Raw genomic sequence first — 10,850 nt, forward strand, 5'->3', positions numbered from 1 at the left:
CTGGCTTTTCATCCATGACAGCTCTGAAAACAAAATATAGGGCCAAGTTGAGCCTTGAGGATGACATGCGTGTTGCCTTGTCAAAGATCTCCCCACGTATTGACCGTATTATTAGCCAGCAGCAGCAGACCTCGCATTGAGCTAGAAATGTCCACTGAGTGAACGAGTGCTTATTTTCTGTATTTATTTATATTTTTTGAGAAATGGTAACTTGGTGATCCTTTTCTGTATTTAAAAAAAAAATCATGATTTTCTGTTTTTGAGAAATTGTCAAACTTATCCAAATATGCTATTTTTATGGAGAACAGTGCAGCTGCAACAGATAGCACGTTAGTGGTCCTTTTCTGTATTTAAAAAAAGATACATGATTTTCAGTTTGAGAAATGGTCACACTTATCCAAATATGCTATTTTTATGGAAAAGTGTGCAGCTGCAACAGATAGCACTTTAGTGATAATTTTCTGTAATTTTATTTAAAGAAATATGCTATTTGATTTACTACTACAAGCAGTGTAATGTCAACCGTACTAAGCCATTTAGACCTGAAACACCTGTTAATAATGCATTATATAGCCTGCATATACACACAAATGTGTTTCCTGGTTTCTTAAATACACATTATTTTGAAAGTAAGCACTTTTGTCATCATTGTAGCAAAAAAGACAGGACCGGAAAAGTCTTCGTATGTAGGGGTGCCCTGGAATATTTTATTGAACACAGGGGTGCCTTGGCAGCAGAAAGGTTGGGAACCCCTGCTCTAAGCGACTTAGCCTGCACTGACTGTTGAACCTTCACCTGACATGCCAATACAATGATGTAGGAAATCTTCCACCCTCTCTACTGAAAGGTCAGTGTAGCCACTATATACACACTACCATTCATTTGTGCTCTCGTTTCATTTTAAGCCACTGTGCGTTTGCATTCATGGTTTAAATTCTTCTTATTTTTTCTTTATCAATCATGTACACAGATTTCTTTTAAACTGATGTCTGTTGGTACATTAAGATGTACACAGTTCACCTAGATTGTTATTACAATACAAGGAGAACTGTTCAGCAAACCAACTGGAGATAATACTGGTAATTTTTCTGTGCAGAATCTGTTTGGGATGCATTGTTTATTTTTTCAAATCAGTCAATTTGGTGTGTTCTTCTCAGGTTGGGTTTGTATGCCATGTTTGTAAAGAATCATCATCTTCTTATATTTAGCAATACTAAACCAGGACTGATCCATGTAGCAATACTAATCCAGGAATGATCCATGTAGCAATACTAAACCAGTGATGATGCAAGTAAGATTAGTAATTAATCAATTCTTAGCTAACAACTATGCATGCATGTGCTGAGAAATATCTATTTCAACAAGCGCGTAATTCGTGATGGGCTTCAACCCACATTGTGCTCTCAAAGTAGCATTGAGCTTCATAGAATTGTAAGAACATCTTTACAGTGGAACTCTGTGTCCAATGATGTCTTCCACAAGTCGCTAGGACAAGCAGTCAACAAGTTATGAAAGGGGGAGTGGCACACACACACTCTTGACCTACATGCCAAATTTAAGCCTCCTAGGGCAAAAACTGTAGCCACTAGAGAGGGTGGGGACACTTCTGTAGACCAACGCCAACCAACCAACCGAGGAAGCTGTAGAGCTACTGGTCGCAGCTAAAAATGATATGCAGTTGATATCTTGAATTCTGTGCCATGTGGAGAGGTAATCTACAAATGTCAGTTAAAAATGAAAAGGGCCTGTACTGCAAAATTTATTTAAAATTGGTTGTTACTCGCATACACTGGATATTAGTCTGTTTGTGCTGTGGTTCAAAATATATATCAAATTGTACTTAAACAAATCTTTATGCAAAATTTATACAGCAATTCTCCACCAGCATTGTTGATATTTTACTTTAAAAAGGAGGAAAAATGTATCTGGTGTTTCTCAGAATAAATAAATTGTGTATATAAATGTTTAAAGACTGCCTTTGTTGTGATGATTGTGAACCATTGAATAAAACTGGATTTTTATTTTGAAATGTGTCTTTTTTTCAAGGACATTCATTCTCACAGTGCAGAACCTTTTGATGAATAGTAAGGGCATTTTATCAGATATTTGACCGATCTGCAAACTAAATCCTTCACTAATGTGTTTGTAAATATGTGTAGTAAGATGTATTAAAAAGTTGAAGTTCAAATCCTGTATGTTTTTTCGTAACAACTGCTCAAAGTTGAGGTACTGAATACCGATTTTCGAAAAATCTAAAATGTTCTGTTTGGCCTTGGGTAACTTGTGAGGGGTCAAAATAGGGTTTTTTCATGATTCTGAGTTGATTGCAATCATTTATTTTTCACTAAAATCATTCATTTGTGGAAAAACGGCCACGCCCACCTTGCCCGCTCTGCCCCCCCCCACCCCCCCACAATGCCTTTCCACTGCTAGCATAAAAATGTTTGATTATTTTACTATTTGCCCTTTTAGGACTTATTGTTTAGTGGTAATTGCTAGTTGGTTGGCATTCAGAGTGAGGGCGTTTAGAGTTAACATGCTGAAGCCATTTGCAACCTTCATTTGATCATGGACAGACTTTTTTTTACGCCTGATATGTAAGTAGTATCTACATTTTTTACTTGGAATATTTCATGTCACTACTCCGGGCGATACACTCTGGGCAGCAGGGTGGGTGATCAAAGCCCAGGATCCTGAGTTCCCAGACTCCAACTGGAATGGCTGGATGAAGAGTATCCATGCAGATGATGTCAAGCAGCGCACACAACTTCCTCCCAATCATTGAAGGTGACCCTAATGACCTCAACACCATCTTCACCACTCTCAAAGAGTGCACGCGGCTCTCTGCAGACAGAGTCACTATAGTGACATTCGATCTTCCGATCTGACTGAAGGCTGTGGACATCATAAAACAGACAAATCTACCTATCATTCAGAGGTTGGGTGGATTTCACCTGCTGAAGTCCTACCTTGGATCCATTGGAAACATCATGGAGGATTCTGGACTACTGGAGCTGATCCAGCTGATCTATCCAGGGAGTACGACAGCCAACCACATCTTGGATGGAGGATGTTTTGACAAGGCAATCCGTGCTCACCTCCTCATCGATGCAGCCATCTATCAGCACATCATGAAACATGCCTTCACCGAGGAGGAACTTGGTGAAATGAGGACTTTCATGGAGAAGGTAGCTGATGGGAAGATGGGAGCCAGACACACTGTTTGAACAGCGGTTTGAAGAAACCTTGCTGAAGGAGGAAGAACGCCTGCTCTCTGGGTGCAGTACCACTACATGGTAGATGTGATCAAGATCTTCATCAGAACTGAGCGGCTTGCAGATCACAACAACCACCTGTGCTGCATTGTTAGCAGGATGCTGGACATCTTTGCGGCTGCAGGGCATCAGCAATATGCCACGGCTGTACTGTCAACTGAAGCAACTCGAAACTTTGCCTGCTTACAAGGAGACATTTGAAAGTTTCACTGCCCTTGGAAACCACGTTGTCTGTTACTCCAGCCATGATTGGTCTGGCACCTGGTGTGACATCTGTATCGAGCAGACATTGATGAAGGCAGCCAAGTCAGAAGGTGGACTGAGCAGAGGGAGGATGAGACACAGTGATTCTGGTCACAAGTGCTGGGTGCTCACCCTCAGTCACTTCTCCAATGTCAACCAGCGCATGGACGAAAGTGTCAAGAAACATGCTCCGCTCCACAGAGACCTTGGCAAAACACAGATGAAGAGAGATGCTGAAGCAATTGAACTTGCCCTCCAATGGTTTGAGGAGAACAACCCATTTGACCCCGATCGAGACAAGGAGTTGCTTGTGTCTTTCTCAACAGGATTCAGGAGCACAAGAGATCACCCAGCCGCCGCTCTCAGAAGATCATTGTGGTCTTTGACTACAGCCGATCACCAAAAGATCATGACCACATCCGGTGCACTAAGAAGTCATGCTGTGATCTCCAGATTCAACCGGATATGATAGACTGGACAAGAGCAACGTTTCTGGACAACACCAATAACAAGAGTGAGATAATCCACCTCCTCTCTTCAACATTCAGAAAACATAACATCACAGTGGAGCAGTGTGACAATGATGCTGACACTTCGATTGTGAGAGAGGCATTGGCCACTGCTACATATGACAGTTGAGGTTAGTAGCATTTGTGTAGGTAGCCTATTTTATTTTTATAAACTGCAATTACTTTGGAAACAAAAGTATTCACTCTTGAGTATTCAAACTTGAATAGTTGTATCTGGTTTTGTATAGTGCAACACGCTTTGCATATCTTGTTCTATTTTCAGGTGCGGGCAGAAGATGCAGATGTGCTGGTGATGCTAGTACACCATATACCAAGCACCAACCATCCACTCTTCTTCACAACATCAAAGGGCTCTCTTATGATGTCAGAAGGATCCGCGAAGCTCTCTCTGAAAGAAAGAGATGCTACCTGCTCTTTTGTCACACCTTCACTAGTTGTGATACGGTGTCTGCAATAGCTGGCCATGGGAAAACAACCTTATAAGGTAATAATGTATTATTTTTTCTATTTCACTTTATATTTGAAACAAATCTCAAAGTGCATTTTCTTTGCAGGTTCTGTGCAGGGGACATTGATGAACACATGGACATCTTCCTTGACACACAAGCTACCAAGGATGCAGTGATACAGGCTGGTACTACCATCTTCCAATACATTTAGCATGCACCAGGTATTGCTTTGGGTGAAATTAGACACAACATGTTCTCACGGAAGGCAGCGGCAGGGCTGATCAAACCAGAAACTCTACCTCCAACAGAGGGTGCAGCTGCACAGCATTCTCTCTGTGCCTATCTCCAAACCCAGGACTGGATCCTTCTGCAGAGTATGTCTCTGAACCCCAGTGACTATGGATGAACATTAGGTGTACATGGCTATGAGCCAGTCCCAACACTAGACCCCATGGCTCCTGAAGAGCTACTGCAGTTCACAAGCTGCAACTGTAACAGAGATTGCAGCAACCGGCGGTGCAGCTGCAAGAGGAATGGCGTTAAGTGCATCTCAGCATGTGGAGTCTGTAAAGGAATTTCATGCAAGAATTGTGGTCATGATGGTGGTGAGTCTGGAGAAGACTCAAGAGATTGACTCCTGAAGTGATCAGCACTTGTAACTACAAATAAAGCTACTTTCTAATTTAAATATAAGAGTGGGCGTGGCCTTTTTTCAACCAAGGAATGATTTTAGTGAAAAATACATGATTGCAATAAACTCAGAATCATGAAAAAACCCTAGTTTGACCCCTCACAAGTTACCCAAGGCCAAACAGAACATTTTAGATTTTTCGAAAATCGGTATTCGGTACCTCAACTTTGAGCAGTTATTACGAAAAAACATACAGGATTTGAACTTCAACTTTTTAATACATCTTACTACACACATTTACAAACACATTAGTGAAGACATTGATTGGTAAGGATTTAGTTTGCAGATTTTCATATGTTTCCCTTACTAGAAGTTGATTACCCAGCCAGACATGTAGGCATAAGAATCTTAATTAGAAAATTGTTTGCCACATGCAAGGAATTGTACAAGAAGTTGTCTTGGTGACAATGATGCACTCTCAGCAGCTTTAGTTTCAGAATAGGGTGGATGTCTACATGTATCGCCAAGTTCAATTTAATAAAAAAAATTATGCCATTGTTTAATTAAATTCAAGGCCAATTTTACAATTGAAATGAGCACCAAATGTGAAAATATAGGTATTATCTTCTGAGTAAATATGCATATTGTTAGTTCAAAATGATCCGTAAGGAAAATGTATAGTAAATGGTTGAGTTAAGGAACATTTGTCAAAATGTGTTTATTAATGTGAAACATGTCCTTAATGATATTAATCACTACAATAGTCTACAGCCAAGGTCTGAAATTAACTTTGTCTCACCTGCCAAGGGCTCAATCTTTTTTTTTAACAGCATTCATTTTGGATACTGTTTACAACATTCAATATACATATTTAAGACCGTTTCAAACAGAATTACTTAACAGACAATGTAATACTTCCCTTTATTAGTCAATGTGAATTTAAGACTATAAGAACCCATCGATACAATGATAACAGTGCAGTGAGAGTACAGAGACCGGATGACTGGAAGCAGCAGAAGATTAATGAATGAAAACTTTATTAACAGATTGCAGAAGGGATACAATACAGTACGGCTCAATACACACAATTGTTAAGGGGATGCAGACCAGAGAAAGACGTTTGTCTTGTTTACATCAGGGTCCCCCATTTTCAATTCATAGTGACATTTATGACATGCATGACATGACATTTATGGCATAGGGACATACATGACATACAGGTATATAGTACTGTTACATTTGTGACATATGATATGCAAATATACAGTACTGTTACCCATAGATCCTGACAGAGTATATATACATATGATGGGGTGGGAGAGAAATATACATACAGTGGGGAGGAGACTACATTAGGAGGGGGTGGGTGGGAGAGAAATATACATACAGTGGGGAGAGAATATATACATACAGTGGGGAGGAGACTGTATTAGGAGGGGGTGGGGGGGTTTGAATTGCAGCCTCCCGTAGGTGCTCTTTTAGAGCGGTTTTGAATGTGGGTAGGGATTCACATTCCTTTACAGCTTTGGGTAAGGCGTTCCACATTGATGTGGCATAATTGCGAAACGTGTTTAGTCCCTTGTTTGAGACGAATCTGGGTTTAACATGATTTGTTGAGCTTCCTCTGGTGTTGTGGTCGTGGTATTCACTGACCTTTGGGAAGTATTTTGACATGTGGTACCTTAGTCGTATAGTGTATCTTGTAGACCAGGCCCATTGCAAGTTGCTGTACTAGTCTGTCGTCTACTCTAAGCCATCCTAGGTAGTCAAAGTGGGCAGGGGTGAGGTGGGTTCTAGGAGTAAGGTCAAGTTTACTCAAGTAGTAGTCTGACCAGTTTGTTTTGTGATGTTTGTAATCTTGTTTTTAGCGCCTTTGAGGTGCTTTGGTACCATGAGGTGCAAGCATAGTCATAGTACCCTTGAATGAGTGCTCCTGCCAGAGTCTTCTGGGTATTCTTGTTTACCAGAGAGGAGATCCGGTACAAGAATCTAGTTTGTTGGTTGACTTTTTTTATTACCTTGGATCCATTTTGTCACAGGAAAGATTTGCCTCTAGGATGGACCCTAGGTATGTAATTTCATCTTTCCCTGTGACAATATTGTCACCCACTGTAACTGAGAAGCCGTCGGTCTTGCTGAGTTTGTTATTTGATCCGAAGAGAATGGACTCGGTTTTACCCAGGTGTAATGATAGTTTGTTATCAGCGAGCCAGGTGCAGATTCTGCCGAGTTCTGAGCTGAGGGTTTTTTCAACCTGTAACTTGTTCTTGTCAGAGACCAGCAGGGCTGAGTCGTCCGCGAACAAGAACAAGTTGCAGTCACAAGCTGACGACATGTCATTTGCATAAATTAGGAACAGTAGCGGTCTTAGTAAGCTTCCTTGTGGAACACCACAGCTCACTGTGAGGAGGGGGGATAGAGTACCGTTTACCTCCACCATCTGTTCTCTCCCCTCAAGGTAGGATTGCATCCAGCTCACTGATAAACTATCAAAACCAATAGCTTTTAGCTTGTCAATCAGAATGGAGTGATTGACAGTGTCGAAGGCCTTTTGTAGGTCCAGCAGGACCATGCCGCAGTATTTGCCCGCGTCCACCTCTTGTTTGATGTGGTCGTTCAAATAGAGAAGGCATGTGTCAGTGGAGTGGGATGTTCTGAAGCCAGATTGGAATTCGTAGATTTGATATTTTTTCCGCTAGGTACTTTTCGACCTGTTCGTAGACTATTTTTTCCATGCCTTTCGAGATGGAGGTAAGAATAGAAACAGGGCGGTAGTTGCCTGGGTCTAATTTGCTGCTCTTTTTGTGCAGAGGGGTCACTCTCGCTATTTTGAAGTCCTTGGGGACGTGTCCCTGTTTTATGGAGAGGTTTATTATGTGTGATGACGGGTGATGGCGGCTGCTGAGTCTCGAGGAATTTGGAGGGGATGTTGTCATGGCCAGTGGCCTTGTTAGGTTGGATGGCGCTCAGTTTTTTGAGTACCTCGTCTGTTGTTACCATTTCCAGTTTGAAGTCGTCTTTGCGGACCCCTAGGTTTTTGTAGTATGCTACTATGTGTTCTACCCCATAATGCCCTGAGTGGGAGGGTAGTTTGTTTTCCAGTGTTGTGGCTATGTTTGTGAAGAAAATTTTTAAGTAATTGGCTACATCCAGCTTGTCTGTGATGAGCGTGTTGTCTGTCTTTATGTTTATGTTTGAGAATCTGGTTAAGTTTTTTACTGCAGCCTAGTTGATTATTGAGTAATTTCCAAAGTTCACATGGTTTGTTTTTGTTTTCCTCAGTTGTCATTGATGAATTATTTTTTTGGAGTTTTGATCATGGTGTTTACGTCATTTCTTAGTCTGTTTCTTTGAATTTTTAGTTCAACCATGTGGGCTTGGAGTTCACTGTTTGAGCTTTTGGAAAGCTTTGTCTGACTTTTATGAAGTTCAGAGCATTTTCTGTCTCTGGTTTTCATAGCGGTCAGTATTTCAGTGTGCATCCATGGCTCAGCGCGATTTTTAACCCTGGTGGTTCTTAGGGGTGCCATGTTGTTAAGTATTGTTGTGAATTTAGTTTTGAATCCAAGCCATGTTTCTTCAACCTGTGTACCACTGAGCTCATCTGACCAGTCCATGCTCTACAGTTCTTGGTTAAAGGCCTCTCTAGAGTAGGTTTTGAGGTCCCTAGATGTGACTGTTTTGTGTACAGAAAATCATAATATAATGATCACTTAACCCGCATGCTATCGCCCCTTTGTTGGAGATCATGGACTTGTCAGAGGTCAGAATGAGGTCAATGGTGGTTTGTGTTGAATCACATACCCTTGTGGGTTGGGTGATTAGCTGGCTGAAACCGTGCAGATCAGAAAATCTACTGAAGGCCTTGAAGACGGGTGCTGCTTTACGTAGCATATCCGTGTTCCAGACTTCCAGTCCCCAATAATAATCTTTTCTACGCCCTCCACCCCAGCTAAACACCCATCAAGTGTATCATGTGTTCTGGCGGTCTATAGATTGTGCCTACTACTAGTACTAGTACTGATTTCGCCTTTTCAAATAAGATTTCAATCCAAAGTTTCAATTTCGTCATGGTTAAGGTCAGTAAGGTTGATGAATTTGGTATCTTTGTGAATATACACACAGACGCCACCTCCATACTGATTTCTATCCCTCCTGACTATTGAATAGTTCTCGATTTCAATATCTGGATCCTGTACATATGAGTCTAGTTTTGTTTCTGTGAAACACAATATGTTAGCCTTACCGTTCAAAAACAATTGTCTGATTTCAACCAGTTTACGTCTCAGGCTGTTTGTATTTAAGTGAAATATATGAAGTCCATTTGTGTTGGTTATAAGATTGATGTCGTCAGGTTGGAAGTATAAAGTATTTGTTTTCTCTTCTGTGTCCGGTCCTGCGGTGGGGGGGGGCTTTGTTTATGTTTGGTCCGTGAGAGGGAAGGGGGGATGGGGGTATCCTTTGTCCTGGGACGACTCTGCTAGCAACGTTAGCTAGCATGCCATCGGTCCTTGGTTGTTGTTTAAACTGGCTATGCTAGCCAGCCGGCTATCGGGCGTCGAGATGTTTGAGTCCCGCGTCGAGTTGGTCATCATGGTTGCGACCCTCGGTTCGCTTCCTCTCGTCTCTGCCTCACGTGTGTTTGTCTGCTGAGGCGTCATTGGGGGAAAGTCGCCGTCCACGCTGTGGAATGTAGTCTTGTAGATCCGGCGGGGCTCCCTTTAAAAAAATATATATTATTCAGCACGAGATGTCCTCTCCCTCAGATGTTTGGTTAATGTCCCTGTAATAGTTTGAATAACCTGTTCAAATGTCCTGTGGACCTTTTTACACAATTTCTATTATCAAAACATAGAAGTAATAAAAATATATATAACTTATCAATGTGTAGTCGTGTCTAAGTCCCCTATATGAGACCATGTTAGCTCTCTACACCATATTTATCAAAGTGTCTCATAATGACTCCCAGCTGTAGCTCCACTGTCCCCATGGCCTCGGTGTGGAGTCTGTATCTGTCCGCTCCGGAGTAAATGAGGTCCGGAGTGCGCAGTTGGGGACCTCCGCCAACAAACGTTTGCGCCAGTTGCTCTTGCCAGGAGCCCAGCGGTCTCCAGGTGGCACAGTGGACACGGTGGTGCCCGGGGCTGGACGGGACGTGGCAGTAGCCGTAACCAGACAGCTGACAGCGGCCAAAGGAGTCTTGGTGCCAGACCTGGAGGTGCAGCTTGGGCCAGCCTTGCAGTCCTTTGGTGGTGTAGTGCAGGTCGATGGGGTGGCTCCAGTAGGCCATGTCTCCGGTCTGCGGGATGTCCACCTGAGTCGTGCCCTCCTTCAGCCCGGAGAGGAGCCGCCAACCACCGCCTGTATGGACCCCCCATTTACAGAAGAGGCTGTTGTGAGGAAAGCCGCTGCCCCCCACTATCTGCCCGATAATATGCAGCTCCGCCATGTTATACAGCGTCCCGTTCCCTTAGCAACACAACCGACCGTATCTTGCTGGAGCGGTAGGACAATAGTATGCAGCTGCAGAGCCGCAGAGCCAGCGGCGCTCTCAGGGCCGCTCAGCAGCGCCACCCACCCAATGGCTGAATTGGAGTATTGCACTGTGCGGGCACAGCTGTGAGATCCGGCGAGGCTTGATATCTTGAATGAATGCGTTTATTTATTTCGAACATAAATTGAAAATAAATAATAATAAAAAAAAAACTAGACAATTCCGCGT

General features: G+C 42.5%; 1 protein-coding gene across 1 annotated transcript; it reads right to left on the reverse strand.

Annotated features, from left to right (window-relative positions):
- Positions 1-5,685: 5,685 nt before the first annotated feature.
- Positions 5,686-10,580, reverse strand: b9d2 (B9 domain containing 2). Its single transcript, XM_084310501.1, has one exon. It carries the CDS (start codon positions 10,575-10,577, stop codon positions 10,050-10,052), a length of 528 nt encoding a protein of 175 aa, XP_084166627.1. The 5' UTR covers positions 10,578-10,580; the 3' UTR covers positions 5,686-10,049.
- Positions 10,581-10,850: the final 270 nt, after the last annotated feature.

The sequence above is a fragment of the Notolepis coatsorum genome (genome assembly GCF_963971535.1).
Source record: "Notolepis coatsorum genome assembly, chromosome: 3".
NCBI lineage: Eukaryota > Metazoa > Chordata > Actinopteri > Aulopiformes > Paralepididae > Notolepis > Notolepis coatsorum.